The following is a 23,299-nucleotide window of genomic DNA, read 5'->3' as shown; positions in this document are numbered from 1 at the left end:
ACAAGGATATGTTTTTAGTGACGGTAGGCTGTTTATAGTTTATGAACTTGCTTGGATTTTTTTATGTCCCGGTCCTTATAAGCGTTGTTGATGTTACAGTTTTGTTATGCTCTATAATCTTTTATAGTTATGGAATTGTACCAGTGTTGGTGGGTGTCTGCCAAAAATTGACTCCTGTTGGAAAAATACCCCAAGATAATCCCAACCCCATCATAAACCCTCCCCTTTATACATATTACTTATTACACCCCCTTCTCACAGACCCGCTGGAACCCCAGCCCCACTCGAAAATTTGACACATATTTCGTCCACGGTTGGGGAACCCTGGAATTTCTGTTCTACTTGGAAATTTACTTTAATTTCATCCCCACTCGAAAGTCATTGTTTAAAAAATGCACCCCAAAACCATCCCCACTGGATTGTTTAACCTTAGAAATTGCTATCCTCATTGGGATTTCAATAGGGACTTTTATCCCCAAGGAGGAAAAGTTACACAGGGACTGTGAGACAGGGGTGTTTTGTTGCTCGACTCACCAATCATTTCCTACTAAGCGTTGTTGCATCCCAGCTGACAAACAACGTTCATATAATGTTAAATGGACGTTGTGAACATAAGCAAAGACGTTGAAACACGTGTCAGCTTGGTATAATTCTTTAACAAGTCTAGTAGTTAGGTTAGTGTAGATTGGCAATGTTCCTACTATCTTCGCATGTAAGTTTATTGGAAAAAATAAATTATATATACAACTAGCATTTAAGGTTGTTAAGGAAATTTTTTGAAATTGTTCGGGATTTATATTTTAGACAAAACAAAAGCTATAAATATGAAGTTTGAAATTCCACGCTTTAAAATGTAAAACTCATTGGACCATGTGTATGGTATCATTATGTTTCGTTGGGTGCTAAATGTTGATGGTTTGGCGAAGGTGGTAGTGTTGTTCCTGGTTTTATTGACTGGTGTACATAGCAAACACGTCTTTTCTGGTAAGCTATCCAATATTTTAAATTTGTGATTTTTGTTTTTGATACTTAATGCTTTTCACCATCATGATTAGATATTGAATGGACGGAGATCTTAAAAAGTCACTGTTGAATAATAGTCAAAATTTTTGCAACGCTGATTGTTTAGGAAAAGAAAAAACAGAAACTTATACGCTAACCGGGGTAATGATTTTTGTTATTGATTCGAAACTGATTCCTCCCTTCAAAGAAAGAAGGTTTCTCGGCGGTCTATTAATACACTTCACTTTTTTATTTAACTTTTGATGATATTGTTTAACAAGAGACTAATGAAGAATTGAAAATAATCTAAAAAGTATACCTACATCCTCTCTAAAGTCCTGTGTTCTGTAAGCATACAAAACCAAGTCTGAATAATTGAGAGGGGGGTTTGTACTTTTACGGTGTGACGGGATTGGCCCTTTTTAGTACGGTATTACGGGATTTGACGAAAAAAGAGACGGGAAAACGGTATTTTAAAATCAGACGGTGACGGTATTTAGGTACATTTTTGCCCTGTACAAGCCGGTGTGACGGTGTTATTATTTTTTCAATTTTCGGGATTCCGGGATTCAGCAAAAATTTTGACGGGAAAACGGTATTTCGAACCCCTACAAACCCCAAAATTGAGTTATACTTGAAGAAGAATTTTCACACTGACTCAAGAATCTCTAGGGATTGCTTTGAACAAAACATTTTTAACAACAATCAGCAAGGTTCCCACGTTAAACGAAAGGCTTGGGGCCACTTGAAACATTTTTATCAAAGAGAAATATTTGAAAACTGAAACACGAAAAGTGTTACAAATTTGATAACAAAGTTGCTAGTAGCCCCACCTCAAATGATGGAAATAAAACATATACAAATCGGTTTCTCAGTTGCAGAAAACTTTTGAAACCTTTCATTGTAGTTACGTGACGGTGACAAAAATTAATTTGTTGAGATTTCTCGAGGTTGGGGGGGCACTTGAAATAAAATTTTAGCAAATGAACTACTTGATTTTGTTTCATTTTAATGAAATTTGTTTCAAGTGGCCTCAGACCTTAATACTATCCCGAACAGCCATAAATCCATCCTCTTCCTCTCTCATCATCAGTCACTTCAAAGCATCAAGATGTTCCCGGATACCATGACGACCATGAAACACAAGAAGAAAACGAGATGTATCCAACCTCTCTGGCGACACCCGAAGCTCTCCATAATGACGCGCTCACCAAAAACCTCGTGGACAAGATAGCTGACGATAATGGAGATAAAATAATGGAAGAACATTCAGAAGCTCCTGATAATGATAATAACGAGGGTGAAAATTATTATGGAGATAATATGAACGGTGGAATAGGACAATTTACTGGGAGAAGCTTTTCTGATAAAAATGCTGGTTTGAATTATGACGGAGATAAAGAAGATAAGTACACTGCGAAAGGTTTACCTAGTTTAACAACAGATGCTAATTATTATGGAGATAATATGAATGGTGACCGATTCGAGAATTTCATTGGGAAAAATTCAACCAAAACAAAAATCACGAAAACCGAGGATTTAATAAAACTTGAAGATTTAGAGGAATATCGGTCTTATCCGAATGAAGCAAAAGCCAATGAACTGCCGGTGAAAAGGAATGATGAGAAATATCCTAGCTTGCGGACAATGAAAGATGCAATTTCTGCTGACTCATCGATTATAGATGACGAATTAAAAGCTCTCGATGCTGAGGATCTCAAAATTGGTAAGTTAGATTTTATTTCGTGTTTTCTTATTTCATGTACTGCAAACAACCATGAAATTATCTTTTATGATATTTTCCCTGTCTCGAGTTTAAAAAAATAAAGCTTTGGTTCTGTCTTGTTTTGTTCTCTTAGCTCATTAAAGCAATTCAACATTTACTCTGAATAGATTGGTTTTAAGCTAGCTTTGCCTTTGATAATCAAACGATAGTTAAAACGTTATTTTTCAAATTCAACAAAAATAAATACAGTTGGGTCTCTTTTATTCGAATGTCCCCTTAACTTGAACAAGTTTTATGGTCCCCTTCAGTTAACAATGCCTCATAAACCTTCACCGACGACTTGACAAAAATGGAGAGGGAACAAATCAAAGAGTGGAAAAAGAGAGCAGACGAGATGAATAAAGCCAGATCGAATGACGATTTTAAATGGAGGGTACGAGGAAGCCCTCGTGAAAAATTATATTTTAAAAAGATTTTTTATACAAGAACGGTTTAGAGGCCCTTGTGCCTAAACTGTAATTCTGGTAATTCTCTATAATAATGTTTCATAGAGGTCAATAGACCTGCGAAATTTATTGCTATAAAAAAATAAAAAATAAAAAAAAATAAAAAAAATAAACCTTAGTCCACAACTCGAAATTTCCTTAACTCGAACAAATTTATGTTTCCCATGCGTGTTCGATTTATGGAGATTCCACTGTAATAGCTTTGCGACTTCTAGAGACCTTAGAAAAAGAATTTGACCTTTTAAGCTGAAAGCAATTTTTACCTTAACTTTTCAGGTAAAATCCAAGGAGTACACTCTCAACAACCAGCAGCTGCATTTTTCCCTACAATGAATAACAATCGTTCCATAACGTCGTCATTAAAAAGTGTGACGTCACAAAAATCATCATCGACGATGACGTCATCACCTGATTTAGACATGGACAAAATTACAAAAGAGCTTTTAGATATTGGTGTGGACTCCAATGGAAAAATACTTTTAGAACAACACGAACATTTGAATGTTGCATCAAGGGAAGATATATTACCCAAGAACCCTCCAACAGTTAAAAACAATACATTGGACACAAGTCAGTTTGAAAATGCACAAGAAACTTCAAATGATGCTCAGGCGGATTCAGTTAGCATCGAAGGTGCTTTAAAATCATTGAACGATAATTCGAACATGATCTCAATGCTTGCTAAAAACAAAACGATGGAGATGAATAGTGATTCATCTAGCATGGATGTTGAAAATACACAACAAACCAATAGTGGTCATAATGAAAACTCAATGTTGGTGCAAAATAAGACTCTAGAAAACCCAGAAACTGGTGATTTGCAATCTGTTAGTGGAAACCCAGCTTTACATGAACTTTCTAATACGCAAAGTGCTGGAGACAAAAAAGCTAACCTGGCTCCATTTTTCAATCGCCAAACACCTGAGAACAAATCTCACCTTTCTCGCAAATTGAGCGAAATGCAAAATGAACTGTTACGGGAAATGTATAAAAGCAGAACAAATGGTAGATTGAAAAGTAAAACTGTCAAAGCAAAACATGTGAGTTTTATTTGATGTTGAGTTTGTTCTTTTGCTTAAAAATCTGAAATTATCACCCAAAAAAATCTGAAATTATCACCCAAACAAGCCTTTGTTTGAATGTATCGCTTGCTCTTTGTACTTTGAAACATCGGCAAAGCAACTGAATGCCATCATAGGATCTCAAAGGTCCTCTTTAGAAAGAAAATTTGATTAACTTTCGGTACCGTATCATCTGCAATCTGCAAACTGCTTGCCCAAAACGTTCTTTCAACGTTTGTTATAAGTTCGTCTTATGGATGTTGAAACAATGTATTGTGTCTGTTCATTAACAAACCGTAATAGCCAAGCGTAAATCTCGTGATCCATCCACGATGAACTTCCAATATAGAGCAATTTTTTCCGTTCTAATTTCAGAGAAGTATAATAATGAGTGACGGAGATTTGGAGAAATTTCAAACCATGAAGAAACGAAAACGAAGGCGAAGGAAGAGGAAACGTTTCTTTATCAACAAACGAGTGAAAAGATCGATCAACAAACGAGTGAAAAGATCGATCAACAAACGAGTGAAAAGATCGACCAACAAACGAGTGAAAAGATCGACCAACAAACGAGTGAAAAGATCGACCAACAAACGAGTGAAAGGATCGATCAACAAACGAGTGAAAAGATCGACCAACAAACGAGTGAAAAGATCGATCAACAAACGAGTGAAAAGATCGACCAACAAACGAGTGAAAAGATCGACCAACAAACGAGTGAAAAGATCGACCAACAAACGAGTGAAAGGATCGATCAACAAACGAGTGAAAAGATCGACCAACAAACGAGTGAAAAGATCGATCAACAAACGAGTGAAAAGATCGACCAGCGATGAAGGCTTTGCTGGAGGTTTGTGTGATTTTTTTATTTTCTTATCATCTTTAAGACCTAGGTTGGAAACAAACAATACTCCTCCCTACACAGCTCACGGTCGACCATCGCTGTCTCCAATTCTCCTAACTCAAGCCATGTTGTTCTTTTTAAAATATCTAAAAAGGTATGTTTTCGCAGACGCATATATGCTCATGTTATGCTTAGGAATTTTGCAAATCTGAGTCTTCGTATGCTTATAAGCGTTATGCTTATAAAAAAAAACATGTAGTCTACGATAAACTAACTTGATTTGAATAGTTTAAACTTTCTACGACGAGGTAAACGCTCCGCTATTTTTTTACATTTTTGATTGCTGACGTCACATACCGTTAACTTTTGTAACAGAATTACTCTCTTTCTTTGACAAATAACAATGAACGACGACTTTACGTCCTAATTGATTGCTTCATTATTTTTCACTAACAACTGATGACTGACATATCAAACATAACAAAAGTAACGTAGCTCTATTTTTTCTCACTTTGACAGCCATTTCTTACACTGACGAAGACGGACATGAACAGACGTATACGTTAGGACGTGACCGTTTGAAATACGATGACGCGCGGCGCATGTGCAAAGAACACCATCATGGTGACCTAGCAACCATTAGCAACGCTAAGGAACAAGACTTTGTCATGAATGAAGTAGTGATCGAGGCAAACGATTATTGGATTGGATTAGATGATCGAGTCAATGAAGGAAATTTCCAATGGGTTGATAGGTGAGTGCTTTCTTTTTTGGCCTCGATGTTAATTAAAAGAGTTTAACTAACTAATGTAATATGTATGGGAAATGAGATGGTGCTGTTGAAAATGTGAATCTATGACATTTTCCCCTTGCCTTTTTACCGGTATACTGAACCTCGCCAGTGTACTTCCTTGAATTACAAGAATGAATTTCCTATAACAAGTTCTTAAGTCTGCAATTCAAATCGATATTTAAAATAATTCTAAGTTGTATTCATTGAAAGGTCTATCTTCAGTTTTGATTGGCCGATATTTGTAAAAAGGGAAATTCAAATCGCTCGCAATGCCACCTTTTATAAACGAGGATTAAGTTGTTTGGGTACAAGGCTATCGACAAAAAAGAGTGATTTTCTTACTACCTTATCGGGGAAAAAAATGTCGGAGATTTATTTAGTCGGGTTTTTTTTTCATTGAGGAAAAATTTCGTCACCTAGAGGCATTTTCGTCACTTTCCCCCGATATTTTTCCCCGATAAGGTATAACAACGTTCTTGTATAATTCAAAACTTCTTTCACAAAGTTTGCAAGCAAAAACGAAAAGTAATGTTTCATACTGTTGTTCATTCTTTCAGCACTCCAGTGGAATACACACATTGGGGAAATCTTGAGCCAGACGATGGAACCAATAAGAGGCGTGGCTCTCTATCCTACCATAATGAAGATTGCGCAATCTTGCGTGAAAGTGGTGAATGGAATGATGTTAACTGCAATGATAAACATATGTTTATTTGTAAAAAACTCATTTTGTACCCTGGTGCTAAAGATGTGATTTATACCCCGGTATACACCGAATCGGTTATCAAATCCAATGAAAATATACCGACCGAGAAATTCATGCTAGATCAAGACGATGGTTGTGATAATAAGACTCGTAGTGGTATTTGTCAGCCTCACTTTGAAACTTTCAGTCAACCTGATCACAACCAACCTGATATTGAAAGCAGTGAAGTCATCGCTGGAGGAAACGGCGGAGCGAGCGCTTTTCACGCGACAGTTGAAACTGAACAACTCGAATCAGGTAGAGCGAAAAATGAGATGAACCGATATGTACCGATATCGAGTCTAAGTAAGGACGTACCGATACTGAGTAAAAGTGGTGATACTAAAGCGTCGACGGCAGCTACAGAATCATCAAGCGCCGCACCCGATACAACACCAAACACAAATTCTTTTAACATCACATCGAGCAATATTTTACCCTTTACTGTGGTCACACCTGCACCAGGAATACAAGAAAATCACACCATTACAAACAAAGATGTAGATGCAATCAAAGCCATAACTGAAGCTGTCCAAGACATAGCACACCAACAGAAAGTCAATGAACAAAACATGAAATCAGTTGATTCTTTGGTCAACCATCTAAAAGATCAATATACGGATAGCAGCAATGCTCATACTGATAAATCCATGGATTTAACAATCGATCCAGGAGATGCTCGACATAACATCTGGTCACGCTTAAAACCTATAGGTTCAACACCAGAACATGATGGTCAACCAAAACCTACGACGTTTATTAAGAGCCCTGACACTGTTCAAGCGTTGTGTGATTTATCTTGCAAAAGTAATATGCCTGGATGTATGGAATCGTGCCGTAGCGCTGTATTGCTGATGAGCCCGTTTGAATTTATCAAGGCTTTACAGTCTGCTAAGCGAGAACGCAATCCGTTAACAGGAAATTCTATAAGATATGGAACACAAAATCAAACTCCAGCCAACAGACCTCATAATTCTGTCGAAGACGTTGACAAAGATCGCCTTCAAGCCAGCAACCCGTTAGAATCTCTTCGAGAAGGACTTACAAAATATTACAGCGATTTGTTAAACAAAAACGGCCCCGCTAAAGGTGGATTGAATTCGTTCCTTGAGGATGCAGTACGGTTTGCGCAAAAGACTGGACCGAGTCAAAATGAGAATAACGAAGCACCACTTCCAATTAAGTCTTGGAATTTATTTAAATCCAACATGGAAAAAGCGTATGTGAAAATGAAAGACAGCCAAGAACAATCCGATAGTTCAGAACAGAAAAATAAGAACAACAACGAAGGACAGAATAATTTTACAACAAATAATTTTTCTGATGACGCTCAGGAATCTAGTAGGCACGATAGTACTTCAGATGATGATTTCAATCAAGCGAGTGGCCCCGCACGAACTCGAATTTCAAACCAAGCTAACAAGCCAACATCAGAGCATTCTCATTATTTAAACCAATTGAAAACGACAGCGATCAGAATAAAGGATTTGCTTTTGAAGAGTAACGCTGCACTCCAAAATCGAAAATTGGATAATAAACTATACAATTTCCTCCAATCAAAAGGCTCGTCACCAGACTCCTTTGGTGAAGAAGCGGTAAATCGTAAAAAGCATCATGGGAGGAGACACAGAAAACATCGTAAAGAAAGAAAACGTACAGAAAATGAGGTGCAAGAGAGTGGACATTCACAAGAGAACGATGGAGAGTTGTGGGAGGGCGGAGGGCGGCAAGAGAAAGAAGGTAACAGGTGGTTAAAGGAGAAGGGTGATAGAAGCGCAGGACTAAGACACTCTCAATCAATGACCGTGCAAGATGGAGATCTCCGCGAAGGAGAGCAGAGGCAGCACAACGATGGAGAACATACACAAGGACAATACAATGGACCACAGGGTGAGGGCAGTAAAGTCAATAGCAACAGCGAAGGAGGGTTGGAAAATAGAGGATCACAGGAAGAGAGCAGCAGACCTTTCAGTTACAAAGATGGACAGGTTAATAAAGGACCACACAAGGAGAATAACAATAGAGAGTCACAGGAGGAGACCAGCAGCAGACTTGAAGAAAGCAATGGTGAAGGAGAGTTAACGTTTTTAAAGACAAATGGCGAACCACAGCATAAGGGATTTGAGAATAAAAATGAGAAGGTAGCAAGTATTCAAGAACTAAACCGAAACCCTGATTCGAGGGACAATAAATTTAACGATTTCCCACAAAAAGAGCTTTCTAACAATATCGAGATTTTTCGTCAACACGACTCAAGTAAGAAATTCTTCGAAAAAAAAGAAAATCGGATGGAAATGGATCAACGAAAACAATTTTCTAACAACAAGGAAATTTTATATCGAGACAGCCCGATAAGGAAGTTCTTTGAAAGTAAAGACAATCAGGGAGAATTGAATCAATATTTTATGAATAAGAACGAGGATAAAAATCAATACCCGGTACGCCAAGTAGGGTTGGATAACCATCCTCAAGAATACAAGACATTTGCTGCAAAGGGAGAGAATGTTCAAAGAACACCTGAAACAGTGAACCATGAAGGAGAAGGTCAAAGTTATCCTGGTCAACACCAAATTTATAAAGAAGACGCTTCAATTAACAGTTATAGAAATGATGAACGAAATTTTCCATTGCAATCTGTTCAGAATGGTCAAGCAAATATTGGACTTGAAGCAAATAATGGCGTCAGTTTAGCTCAAGATTCTAAAGATCGACATCTACCATCGATGGGCGATTCTAATAACCAAATGTTGGACTCGCAACGAAATAATAGAGATCAAGAACGTCCTTTCGCAGACCAGGGTTATTCATTTGAAGATCAGAAGAATCGTTTCGGGGAGGATCAAAGACAAGTTTCAGAAGCAGGTCTGACACAATCCAAAAATAGATTTGGCGACAACCAAGGTTATCAGGGAGAATCACCTCCAAGAAATATCAGCCCTACTGAGATATGGCGACAAGCGGCTGTAGAATTGAACAGTGGTTATCCTTTGGAACAAAATGAAGTAAATCTTGGTTCAAATTCCTATCGCCAAACTGTTAACGTAGAACCTCATGGAGAAATTCCTGAAACTTCAATCTCAAATTCGAACGCACCAAATAGTTTCAGTGATACTTTGGCCCGTATGGAGAATCGTGACGGCCACCAAGATCTACAGAGTCAAACCTTTGTGCAGGCGCCAAGTGATGTACTCGAATTCAGTAAAAACCAACAGCGTCTCGCACCTAATGATGGTCAATACTCGGCAGATGAAGTGGACAGATTTCGACCGATTCCTAAAAGTACTGACCAAAGATTATTAAATCCTTTAATAGCTCATGCGCCAAGTTTTGCAGGTGATATCAACAAATCACAACAGAGCGATCGAATTTACATTAATCAATTTTCTCGTGAGAATGCCGTTGCCCGCCGTAAAATCGAACACGGAAATCCCGAAATCCGTGGTTCCAACCATGATATTGATTTTAAGAACTCTACGGTTGAAAATGCCGAAGTCCGTCGCAAGATTTTTTATGGTGTACCAGACGACGTAACATCTAAAAGCCAAAGCACAAGTGTAAAACCCTTTAAAGAGGCTGCAGAACCGCCTGTCAAAATAGAGACAAGTGGTCTAGCACCACTTCAAACAGCGAAACCTAAAGATCCTTCTAATGATCGAATTTACATCAACGAGTTTACACCAAAGTCTGAACATGATAAATCAAACCGACTGAACCTATACCTGAACGAATTCAAAAACAATAAGTTAAAAGAGGATAACCCGAACCGACTCCTGCATCTTTACTTAAACGAATTCGCAAACAACAAAAACAATTTGAAACAGACTCATTCAAATACAATGGTAAAACCCTCAGTCAAGAAAACTAACAAAAGTGAAAAACCTGAACGTATTTATATAAACAATTTCACAGACCATAAACTTTCAAATGTGTTGAACCAAGGAGAGGTTGCAACAGACTATAAAGACACGAACAATAGATCTGATAAGGATCAACAACATTACAAACCAACAGGCACATTTTCTCCAGAAGCTTCGGTTACAGAGCTTCACCTTTCCACCAATGCTAACAACAAAAATCGACAACTTTTTGTGCCAAGTGCTCATACGTAGAATTTTAACGAATTCGGCAATTAGATTTTTTGTAAATAAATTATAGTTTTGTTATGAACTTAGAAGTCATAAAAGAAGTCTCTCTAGAATATCTACAATTTTTGGCGATATATAAATTTTCAATATTCTACAAATAGTGTAAAGATACGGCACTAATGGTTTAAAGAGCGAAAGTTTACGCATGCGTCTGGTAAAATGAAGTTGTAGAATTTGCGATTTTACAATGTATGTCGATATTAGAAGAGTTTTGTAAAAAGAAAATTTCTATATCGCCATATTTTGTAAAATTATAGTGTAATGATCTGTTGCACGGTTAATAAATAAATTAATAAATAAATTTAGGGTGAATACGCCCCTTTAACCCTATTCAACCTAGGCTTTTAGGGGCGGTTCAGAACTAGGGGGCTTTTCCTGTACCACCCCTTAACTTTTGATCTAGTTGGTCTTTTTGGATGAAATTTGGTACACAAGATCCTTGTCACATAAAGTAACTTTTGACAAAAATTTTTTTGGTAACGTCACTCATCATGCCCAAAGTGAGTAAAAACCGAAAATTTCCTTTGTTCTTATAAATAGCTATTGTATTCTAACAAACGCTTTAGAGAAAAGTTGCCTGAGTTTAAAATGCTTATTTTATCCTAAATATTCAATAAATTACGGTTTGAACGATTTAAAAATAAATTTGTATTGGAAAAGTGTCAATTTTTGTGACACCTTACTGTAAAAAACGCCATCATGCTCAAGGTGTGAAAAATTTTAGGTTTCAAATTTTTTCTTATTTTGAAACCAAATAAAAAGTTAGGAATTAACAGAAAATTTCATGGCAAAAGCTCTATTATTTCAGGAGTTATTACCAATAATTTGACTTCCGAACAGAAACAGCCCCCCCCCCTAGGCCGAATATGGTTAAGAACTTCAATATGACGCCACTCATTTACTATCGGTGATACTCTTCACTGACATGATAATTTCTTAGGAAATTTGTTACTTTAGTGTCGTCTTTAGGGGATGTTAATTTATTATGTATTGTAGCCTAGTTTACTAAGCCCGTATTCACAAGGCTAGGACACACGGATTATGGCAATATAGCGTTTTTCGGCGCTTTAAAGATTTTTTATATTTACGGATTTTAAGCTTGCCTTGGAATACTGTTAGTTATTCAGTCACAACTTAACCATCAGATTTATCCAAGTGACTGAATCAAACTAGCTTAGATTTCTAGGCTATATGTATTGAGGGTTGAGCGATGCTTGTAAGTTAATTATTGAGAGTTAGAATAGTTAAGAGTTAAAAAAGAAGCCGAATCGGCATGAAGACACATCGACAATTGATTATTAATTACCCGTACTGTTTGTTACAAGGCGCCGTTTCTTCCAAAATGATCTTAAATTGACAAAGGCCCGATGCTTGGCCAATAAACAAATTTCCATAACAACAGGTGATGTTAAGCAATTTACTCTCCTGCCTCTCCTACTCCATGTTGAGTCATCTTTTCACGTGCGGCTACTTCACTCGTTTAGAATCCAAAAGAGAAACAAATGAAATTGAACCAGAAGATTTCATCAACAGATGGAGGGAATCCTCACACAAAAACGTTCGATTCTTCTCAAGGAATCACCCTACCAAAAAATATAATGACGAAATGGAAAGGAATGACCCTTATTACGGCAAACGCATGGAAACTTTGTTCGGTCGAAGGAAGAGTTTTCAAAATACGTTCAAGGATTCTCCCGAGGGGAATTTCCAGTTCGAACAAACGGGAGATCCTTCTTTTCTCAATCATCCTGAAGATGAAATACCTGTTATTCAAAGCCATAATAAATACCTTCGTAGCTATGGGAAACGAATGGAAACAAATCTTCCGTCACCTAGCAACGAAGAAGAAATGGAACAAGACTTGCCATCACGTGACAAAAGTCCCGGTAAACGAACTGAAACGATTTCAGCCAATCAACCAACACAACAAATTGAAGATGGGGGTAAGAATAAACAATGCTTTTGTTTTGTCTGTTTTCGCTTTTTTACTACGTTCTTTTCTTGTCTAGAAGCTTTTGATTCTTGTTTCGGATTATACTAGTAGTTACTTAAAGCGTATGGTATTTATTTTTCACTTATTTTCAAATACATTGGGAATCTAAAACTTTAGACTCCTTCCTTGATATTTTGGGAGCTTTCACGATCAGTGGAAGTGTCTACTATTTATAAAGTTTATGAGAAAAATAGTTCTCTCAGTTAGTACCGGAAGTTATTTTGTGGCTTATCTTGATCCAGGCCAGGCATGGTGCAGTATGCAAACAGATGATGCTCGATATATCCTTCTCTATAGCTACTAATTGAAGCCCTGGGGACACTATTAGGCCTTTGAAATCGGCTTCTTACAGTGCTGACGAAATTGAGCAAATTTTGAGCGAATTTGGGCGAGAAATCAACCCTTACGGTGTACTTTAAGAAGCTTGGGAAAAGGATCCTTAAGGGCCGCACGTACGGTAGGTTATTTACCTTGAGTGCCCCCCCCCCCGGAATTGAGGACAGCTGGTCAGAACTATTTGAATATCTTCATGTTATGTATGTTACTATACTTCACAGTGCGACGATTACGTATCCAAATTAAATCAGTGGGTTGTTTCGATCCACCGTTTTACGGAAGTCATTGCACTGACACTGTTGGCTCCATCAACGTCAATGGAATGGAATTAAGTAAGAACCAACCGGGATTGAATTTTGTTGTACTTGACTTGCAGACAGGAGAGATGGAGCAATCGGTCAATTTTGATACACATGGCCAGGCTGGTAAGTCAATAACTTCATATTGATTCCACTGATACATTGTTAGTGGTCAATTCACTTATCAATCTTTCACATAGTTTCTACCCCCCCCCCTACGTGAGGAGACTGGGTTCCAGTTTCCCAGGAAAGAATGACGTCAAATTGTATGCAGGCATTGCATTGATATTCTTGTAGACAAAGAATTTTGACGTCATTTCCTTTTAAATTCATTACCAGTCCCCTCAAAAGCCGACCACACCGTTAAGGGTTGATGTGTGTATTGTCTACGATTTTAGAGCCAACTCTGGAAAATCACAACAATCTCTACTATAGAACCGCTGAATTAGAATTTGAGTGCACTCCTCTACGAATTAAACATATTTTTGTTGGTTGCTACATTTTCATGGTGATTTTGATGATATAACACATCAATTCATAGTTACCGGAATTGTCAGCTTTTGTCTATTTGTACTTTAGGCGCACAAACTTTCGCGGGCAGAAACTTTCGCGAGCAGAAACTTTCGCGAGGACGAAAATTCGCGAAATTCACGACATTTACTTTCGCGAATTTAACGGAAAAATACTTTTCGCGAGCACAAACTTTCGCGAATCAGGACGTAAAATTGAGAATTTTCACGTGAAAAAATGCCTTAGCGGAATAAATACTTCTTGGATTGGCTTGAAACATTTGTCCTTGGACTTATTAGTCTTTTAGCAGGCTAAAAAGTGTCATGAAAGTTACATTTTATTCAAAGTTTGAAGTTTTACAGATTTTTTATTTTGTCAAGAATTTTTCGCGAGCATAAACTTTCGCGAATGGCCCTTCCTAGAATTTTTAATGACATTTACTTTCGTGAAATGGGCCAAAATTTGCGAAAATCCCGAAAGTTTCTGCTCGCGAAAGTTTGTACGCCTAAAGTAGTTGCTAGCTATAGGTACTAAACCTTTACTGCGACATTGGAATTATTATTTATCGATTTCATTTATCCACAGGGGCTGACGAGAGAATGGAAGATTTCTTGAATGGTTTATCGCAATGGAAAATTATTTGTATTGCAGTCAAAGACGATGCAAAAACATATCTTTCAAATTCTGCTTTACAAAGCTTCGTAAGTACTGTGTGTCTAAGGTTTTGTTACGAATATCAAATTCTCAACATCAAAATCACTGTCATAAAAACTAATCTCATAACAGAAAGCGACTGGGTTTTAATGTTTATGCTTATGATTGATGTTTTGTTCTTGGTTCGATTGTTTTGCTTTAACCAATTAGCACGCTCGAAGGTTCATTAAATATTCATCCCAAATCTGGATGAAAAAGATCAGAGCGGTGCACCAACCCTGGTAAATTTTCTTACGAAGCCATGGCCTTTAGAGTTTTTAGCGTGAAGTAATCAGAATCTGCTCGGAGATTCTAAAGAAACTGGCATTTGATTTCCGAAAGAACCGGTCCTTGAGAATTTAAATTTAATTGTAGTGCATTTCATGCTGAACCCTAGAGCACCTTACACAACACACGCTAGCAAAGCGATACGCCACAATAACAACGTGGAACAATTTACTAAGAAATAACCGTTGAACCAAAAAACTCAAATTTAAATTGTTTTTATGTACTTATACATAGTTTCTCAGACCCAAAAGAACTTTATTGTCCATAGAAGTTGTTTTTATTCCCTCAATATCTTCTAGACTAAAATCGGAGCAAATCAAATTGTGAGCCAACACTTAGATATTCGTGCAAGTTACGCATTCATTGGATTGTCTGGTCCTGAAATTATACGTAAGAGGTTACCATGGATACGTGAAGAAAACACGCGAGCTGGAGATGGACCAAGTATTATCAGTGTGGTCATCGATGCAGGTTTGTAAATTGACTAGAGTATTCTCAAATTGGTTGATCCTCCTGAATGAGTTCAATAAAAATTTCGCGACTTCATTTTATTTTTAATAAAATCAAAATTTATTTAAGACGTTTCGGTGTCATCCGACCACCATCATCAGTTTAAAAAAAAACATTGAAATGAAAATTGACTAGAGTATACTTTTAACTGAACTTTACTTAGACAAAAGGATTTGCTATCTTGAAATTTTTCATTTTTGTTTCATAAAAAGTCATGTGAAGACATCAAAACAATGATTATTTTCAAAATCTATCAAAATCGCTAAAAATAAAAAAACACTTTCTTACTTTGAAAAAAAACTGGTCCGTTGGTCATGATCTGTGTGCTAACCAAAGCCAAAAAAATCATTTTTGCATCATGGAATTTTGATGTCTTTCTTTAAGGTTATTTACCGTTTTCGTGATCTTTAAGGCTATTTACCGTTTTTATGACTAAATGTACTAATGAAAACACTTCTATAGATCAGAATTCATCTTCAAACTTTACTTTTATTTTCCAGGACAACCAATTGTGGAAGGTCTTCAATCAATGCTCCACCTTCTACCACCATCCAAACCTCTAGCCGACACCACAACACAAGTATCCAAAGAAAAGTTACAACACCAACAACAAACGTTGAAACACTCACAACAAAAAGATATCGAACAGCTACAAAATACAACACTGGCCACTCAAGACTCACCACCTGTATCCAACAATAATGACTCGATCTCTCACAACCAAACCGTTACACAACCAGAAACTACAACAACAACCACCACCACCACTACGCCACAACCCACTACAACCACCACTGCCACGCCTTCAACTACAACCATACTACCCACAACTCAACCACCTATTTCCCAACAACAACAACAACAACAAATGCAAGTTTTGACAATGCCCAACAAAACGATGTACAGCAATCCACTACTCCTGGCAAACCTCATTCAAACACTACGTACGCAAGCCTTAAGCACCAATCCAACACAAGCAGACACCGATGCATTGCTCCAAAAACAGCAACAGGACACCAGTGCCGAAGCTACCAAAAGTTTCAACAATCTCCAACCACTAGATATCGCAAACCTGATGAATAACCCAAGCAACCCAGTCAGTAGTCTAATAGAAGCGGCAAAAAGCTATAACCAGGAGATTACAGCCAATAAAAAATCAACACAAAACGGCAAACCCACTGCTAATCAAGCTCTCTTCCTCAAAGGAATGCTAGACAACGTCAACCGGATTAAAGCTCAGTTACAGATGCAACTTCTATCCAACAACGTTGAAAGCCTTCCAAAGCAAACAGCTACAGAGACCAAGGAAGCATCAACTCATGAAGACGCGGAACAGAGGAAGGTATCAGCTGACGAGGATGAAGACTCAGAGGCACGATCTAAAGGAGCTCCTTCAACCATGGAGGCTGCAGCAGATGCATCAGGAAGCCGAAACGTCGGCGAATCACGTCTCGCCTCTGCGCTTAGTGCTTTGGGTCTTCCGGACGCTGGAGCAACCGGTATTTCTTCTCTAATGGCAGCTGGATTTGTTGCAGCAGGCGGAAAGAAGAAGAAAGAAGCGTCTTTAAAGTTAGGTCTTGCATCCAAACTTTCCAAATCCATAGCGGATCTTGGTGGCCGAGGCGCGGCTAGTGCTGCTGGAATCGCTAGCCTGTGTGATCTTTTGAAAGATAGTAGAGATATGTCGACTACAAGATTAGCTGATCAGATTGGTCAAGCCTTGCAACGTGTAGGTGGAGCTGGGGCGGCTGTTGGTTACGCCGCCCTTGCCGCCTCCTTGAAGGCTATTGGTGACAAACCGAAACCTGGTGCGCTGATTGGTGGAATTGTGTTAGCGTTGGCAGAACAAGGCTCAGCCCCTGGTACGGCCGGTTTAGCGGCGCTTGCAGCTGGTTTGGGTGGAAGCGGAGCCGATGCACTGGCAGGTGGGTTAGGTGGAAGTTTACCAAACATCATACAAGCTACAAAAACCAATAATTTCATGGCTGGTGGAGAAGTAGGTGGAGTCGGAGGAGCCAGTGTAGGTGGTGGTGTAAGTGCCGCTTTGACCAGTGGTGGGGAAACGCAATACCACTCTGATAATATCGATGCTGAGTATACAGGACAAGGACCCATTGGATCTGCTTCCCAATCGGGAGGTGTAGGAGGCTTCGGGTACGGTGGAGGTTATCTTGACCATGGTGGAGAGTGTCGAAGTCTTGGGTGTAAAACTCGAGGAACAGAGACTTCATCAGAGAGATCACAAACAAAGGAATCACCGTATGCTAGTGTCAGGAGTACTTCACCTACAAAAGAAGGTACTATCACGTTCGTTGAATTCTAGTGGTCATTATCGTGTCTTATTAATATCTGTTGAACCTTTTGTCATCTTTTGATTGTGCGATTTATTTTTCTCTGTACATGAGGAAGGTATTTCATGTATAATGTATCTTAGTATGGCAATGAATTTTGAAATTTCCGTAGAAATATGTTTACAGACAATATTCATTTCTGACAAGTCTTACTCACTGTTTGGCAGTTATTTCTTACTGTTTCTTTAAGAGTCGGGTTGATTCAATTATAAACATTTCAAAGTCCTCTACATGATGTTTTACGCAATTTTTTCCCCTTCTAGCAGCGCTATACGGTGGCGGTGAGCTGGTGAACACAGATGAAGAATCACCTGATCAAAAATGTAGCATGAAACGAAGCTCCTCTCCAAGATGTAACATTTATGTTTTCTCTGCAAATTAGATAGGTCATTTTAATCAGAGTATGATAACGATGATCTATTAATTTTCTCTGACAAAAGTTACCTTTTTTTTAACCAGAGTGTGGTTGGTGTCATGAGATTAGAACTTACCCAACTCCATTCCTAAACCTTAATTTACTCTCTTTTCAGGTAACCGTCTATGCAATGAGAAAAGTGCTGCTTGTAAGTTGAACTTAATCTTTTAAGTGTTACCATCGATACTATTTTCAGCCACATTTAAACCGAATCATTCAAAGCAGATTTTATATAGCACAAGAGTCTCTCATGTATTCGTGCTGCTAGTCCTACTTTTAAAATCTGAATATTACACACTTTTCTTATAAGTAACTCAACATTTCGGATCAGGGCTGGGACTACTTACAGGCCCGGCGGAACAACAATAAAAGTGGGGAGGCTGAAGGCTAAAAATGAGATAAAATTCGCAAAGAATTTGAGAAAAAATCTCATTTACTCAAAAGTGGGGAGGCTCAAGTCTCCCCAGTCTCCCCGCTTCCGCCGGGCCTGACTTAGCATTCTAGTTCATTTTCTGATAAATTTGCTTTGACCACCCCTGACATCATACCACATTTATGCTTATTGGAACTATTTCAATTTCTTTCAGCTAATCGTCTCTTAGATGTTTCATCATCGGACAAAAAAGCGAGCATCAGAATCAGTGGTGAGGAGTATAGCCGTAACGAGGATGGATTCAACCTCGTGGTGGTCGACTACCCTTCAGGTGAGAATATCATGTTGTCTAATAATATGTATTTTAAGGACCCGAATAGTAGGGGGTCTCTATTTTTTCTTGTCCAATGTTTTATTCAATTAAAGGGGAACTTCGCAAATTTTTAAGACTTTGTGGTTAGTACATACATACATTTTAAGGCCGATTTTTAGGAAAATGGACAAAAATACTCACAAAATGGTTAAAATAAGAACATGTTAAGAACATTTTTAGGCTAAAAATATCCGAGTTAAGAACATCCAAAGGTTTGAAAATTTTGGATGTTTTTATAAAAAAGTGCAAATTTTTGTTTAAAATTGTCTTATCACGTAAGATAAACTTAATCATCTAGGTCAAGTGGAATCGAGCGAGAATTTCGACACGACGCAAGATGCTGGTTCAGCGAAAGCCATGACTAATTTCATTCGTTCCCTTGGTGACAAGAAAATTGTGATTGGTGCAACTAAAGGCAACGCTGGACAATTCATGTTCAATGATGTTTATAAAAGCTTGGTGAGAGAAAATAGTGTTGATCGTTTATTCGGAGTAGCGTTTATTTGAGGGGGCGTTCTTTAAAAATTCTTCCTCAAAGGAGGGGTGTTTATTTGAGGGGGCGTTTATTCGAAGTAATACGGTAATACTCCTTTTCAAAAGGTTGCCCAAAGAAGTGTCTGTAAAATTTATCGCTTGTAATCTGGTAGCACAAAAAAATTCTTAACATGTAAGAGTAAACTTACAGGTTATTCATTATCCTAAGGACTCCCAAAGCTCGAGGCTAGATATTTAAGTCGTGGTGATCCAGATTTAAAACTCCAGAGAGCCCTCTTTTGTCCATAATTCTTTTCACAGAAACAAGTTCTTTTTCTTCTATTTAAAGGGTGATATTGGTGTGAAAAAGTTGATGAACTTTGGTGGATTAAATTCACCAATCAAATACGTATTCATTGCATCTAAAGGAGATGTCCTCACTGCGACCAAAGAGGATGCTGGTGAACGCATGGCTGAGTTGATGCAACCCTTAGGTAAAAATAAACAGTATACTATAAAAAAATAAACAGTCTACCGTAAAAACGAACAGTTTCTGTTGTCAACGCTCTGTGATCTCTTTCCTCGTATGATATTTGAAACACAGGAATTGAAAATTTTTGTTTCCTATAATATATTCTGCTTAAATTCACGAAACTGGGGCATTTCCTCACCCTAAGGCACACTATATTAATATTTTTGAAAATAATTATTGCTATTTGACTGTTCTTTTGAACAAAGGAATAGTTATTCACAAATCATTTTACAATCATGGCTTGAAGTAGATTTTTGCAGATTGTAGAAGACATTAAATGATTACAATTTAAATTGGATAGAGTTTAGAATTTTGAATACGAGAATGAAACTTTTGCAACAGTTTGAGAGTCACTGATGCAGGGTGTTCTAGATAATGTGCAACTGTTCGGAGTCTCAAACTGCTACTCCCATAATTTTTTTAGTAGCTCAGAAGGAATATAAATTATTTTCTCCCAATTTTTCTCTCAATTTCAGCTGTGGGTTCAGGTGGTTTAGTCGATATGTGCTCGTGTTTGAAAACATGTGCGAAAACAGACAAAGAAAACGCATATGCAGACCTTGGTGATGGCAATAATATCGCAGGTAGGCGTGGGAAGTAATCACACAAATTCTTCCCAAAAGACTATTAGTATTAATTGAACGTGGGTTTTGAGCCATCCTCGTAATAGCCCGTGAACTTGGGGTCGAAAGAAAACTTCACATTTGTCCAAAGAACTTATCCTGCTGGTCATCTTCCCAACCCATATTATTTTCTAATGAAATTCTTATCTCTAAAAATCATATTTAATTTCTTAGAGTCGATGGATTAACTTGTGGAAAGCCCATTAATCTAAGACTTTTAGGTGGTCTTTCGATTGTTTTCACGAGGTCCACGGCCACCTGACTTAGCTATTTAAGGGCTCTGACCATAGTCAGAAAATAGATTTTAGTATCTGAACATAAAAGTTATGTTTTAGATTCTTTAACACTTTTAACAAAGAATTGCTTTTATAAATTGCTTTTTAATCAAATCCCTTAAGCGTAATTAAGAACTTAATTGCTAAAATGACGTTATGAACTTTAAAAAGACGTTAATAATACGTTGCATCACCTTCTTTTATAAAAAGTGCTAAGTTTAATGGGTAATTAACCTTTTTGTTTCGAACTTTTTTCAAACTGTGTGCAAAGAATTGAACTATTTTAAATTTTGCGGAAAATTTTTCTAAAAAGATGTGTCAAAAGTTATGACTGTTTTTTAAGCAAAATCCAGATGAAAAATTGATGAAAAACCACTATTTTGAAGATTTCGAGACAAAGAAGCATTTACAAAAATTTTCCGCAAACATTTTTATTGTTCGGTAAAAGATACACCATCTACTGCGAAAAAATTTTCAAAATGTTTTTTCTTCGCCGAAACTAAGCTCTTCAAAGTTGAAATACTCTTCTTCACAAAAGTCTTCATTTTCTTCTTCATCAAACTTTTTCAATGCAGTTTTTGAATTTTCAGAATTCAGGAATAGTTTGTCTAACAGAAAATGTATAACATGCCATAGTTTTGTTGGTTACATCAGTCAGAAAACACATTTTAAACACGGCAATTATGAAAAATTCACTATGGTCAGAGCCCTTAAGAACTGAACGGAAGATTAGAAATAGTGGGGATTTGAATCGTGAACCCTGGTTTGAGGTACTGATCTCTTGATCACTCCACCATCACTCATTTTAGTGGTGCAAAAATCTCTAAGCTCCATCCATAATAGCTCCATCTATACTGAGACGGAAAAATCGTCTGGGACGAGTAGTTTGTAAAATGTGATCTGTGGAGGAGATCGTATTTATTGAAACATGAATGGAAACTACACTCCTCCATAACGCTCATTTTCTAACTTGCTCGTCTCAGACAAATTAATCGTCTCAGTATAAATTGAACTAATCTCCTTCCAATTTCACCAGGAACGAAACGTCAAACATTATCAACCAAACATCATCGAGTAGTTGTGCCAAGGAAAACACACAATGGAAAATTACACTTGGGAATAACCAGTTCGAAACGGAACCACGATGCATTGAAAATAGATTCGAGTGAATCAGTGAAAGGGAAAAGTCTTTCATCTATACACGAAAATACTGAAACTGATAATACTGAGAAATCTGGAGTAATTTCACACGATGTTGATAAAGAACATGAAATTAAGGAACTCGTTGGTAGTATAATTTCGAGTGGAACAGAGGAGGGAGACAAAAAGAAGCATGTTCCTACACCACAAGCGATAAGTTCGTTGAACAATGGATGGAAAGCGGTGGGAAAAGCAATAGAAACAGAAGATGAGAAAGAACAAGCCATAGATGAAGTGTTAGGTGAGTGAAAATAGTCTGGATACACCGTCCACCGAACGTCCGTAACATGTTGAATGTATTCTGTCGGCTACCTCCCGCGATTTAGACGTGAATGGATGAACTAATGATTAAGTTTGTGACCGCAGTCGGACACGACAACAAGGTTCCTTATTCGATAGTGCTCTACCCGAAGGTAGGGAGCTTTTTCTCCTTGGATTGCTCCACTTACCCTTGATCCTCTCGTTAATTGCTGAACATCAAGCGGAGAGGTATCAAGTGCCATTTTGTATTAAGTACGACTTGACCGCACCATAGCCAGATGCACTACTTTTGCATTACGGTGGTATGGATGTACTTTGTCTTAATAAAATGAAATAAATATTAGTTCTATTTATACTGGGACGATTAATTTGTCTGAGACGAGCAATTTAGAAAATGAGAATTGTGGTGGAGTGTACTTTCCATTCATGTTTCAATAAATAGGATTTTCTCCACAGATCACATTTTACAAACTACTTCTCTCTTTTTTAGCCAAGAAGAATGTATCAGAGGAGACTACCAACAAACCAGTGTCTGAAGATATCTACAGTTCCATCGGAAACAGTCTGCGTCAATGAAGGCATCCACTCTTGACTTTTGAGTCTTCGCAACGTACCAACAAACCAGTGGGAACAATGCATAAAAATCTCCAATCGATGAAAACCGGTTCAAGGCGAAGGAAATGTCTGACATTCACAAAAAGAGACTTCAAGTGCAGTAATGAGAAGCCTTTATTATGAAAGATTTATGTCTGGCTGACTCTCGTGACATAAGAACTGACGAACTGATCAAGCAACTCAATCGGATTTTGTAACCTTTCAGATTTTTCGTAGGACAATATCTCTTCTTTGCACAATATCTTCATTCTTTGCTTTAGCGAAGATTTGATGGATTTATAAATTGTTGCAGATATACATAAAACGGAATATCTCATTTTGGAAGAAATATGCTAAATTAATTCGAATTTACTGCA

General features: G+C 37.6%; 2 protein-coding genes across 2 annotated transcripts; both read left to right on the top strand.

The window, feature by feature from the left end:
- The first annotated feature begins 802 nt into the window (after positions 1 to 802).
- On the top strand, positions 803 to 23,299 carry LOC136824136 (serine-rich adhesin for platelets-like). Its single transcript, XM_067080297.1, has 17 exons — positions 803 to 984; positions 2,096 to 2,728; positions 3,511 to 4,274; positions 4,671 to 5,145; positions 12,307 to 12,765; positions 13,373 to 13,576; positions 14,546 to 14,661; positions 15,241 to 15,412; positions 15,952 to 17,748; positions 18,066 to 18,155; positions 18,333 to 18,365; positions 18,805 to 18,921; positions 19,262 to 19,422; positions 19,787 to 19,931; positions 20,446 to 20,553; positions 21,904 to 22,308; positions 22,819 to 23,299. Exons 1-17 carry the CDS (start codon positions 888 to 890, stop codon positions 22,902 to 22,904), a joined length of 5,862 nt encoding a protein of 1,953 aa, XP_066936398.1. The 5' UTR covers positions 803 to 887; the 3' UTR covers positions 22,905 to 23,299.
- LOC136824138 (putative uncharacterized protein DDB_G0282133) lies at positions 5,327 to 10,858 on the top strand. The gene is made up of 3 exons (XM_067080302.1): positions 5,327 to 5,357; positions 5,659 to 5,893; positions 6,490 to 10,858. The coding sequence occupies exons 1-3, from the start codon at positions 5,327 to 5,329 to the stop codon at positions 10,784 to 10,786; spliced, it is 4,563 nt and encodes a 1,520-aa protein (XP_066936403.1). The 3' UTR covers positions 10,787 to 10,858.

This window comes from Clytia hemisphaerica, unplaced genomic scaffold, assembly GCF_902728285.1.
Source record: "Clytia hemisphaerica strain Z4C2 unplaced genomic scaffold, Clytia hemisphaerica genome assembly, whole genome shotgun sequence".
In the NCBI taxonomy this organism is placed as follows: domain Eukaryota; kingdom Metazoa; phylum Cnidaria; class Hydrozoa; order Leptothecata; family Clytiidae; genus Clytia; species Clytia hemisphaerica.
This window is presented reverse-complemented; position numbering and strand designations above follow the sequence as displayed.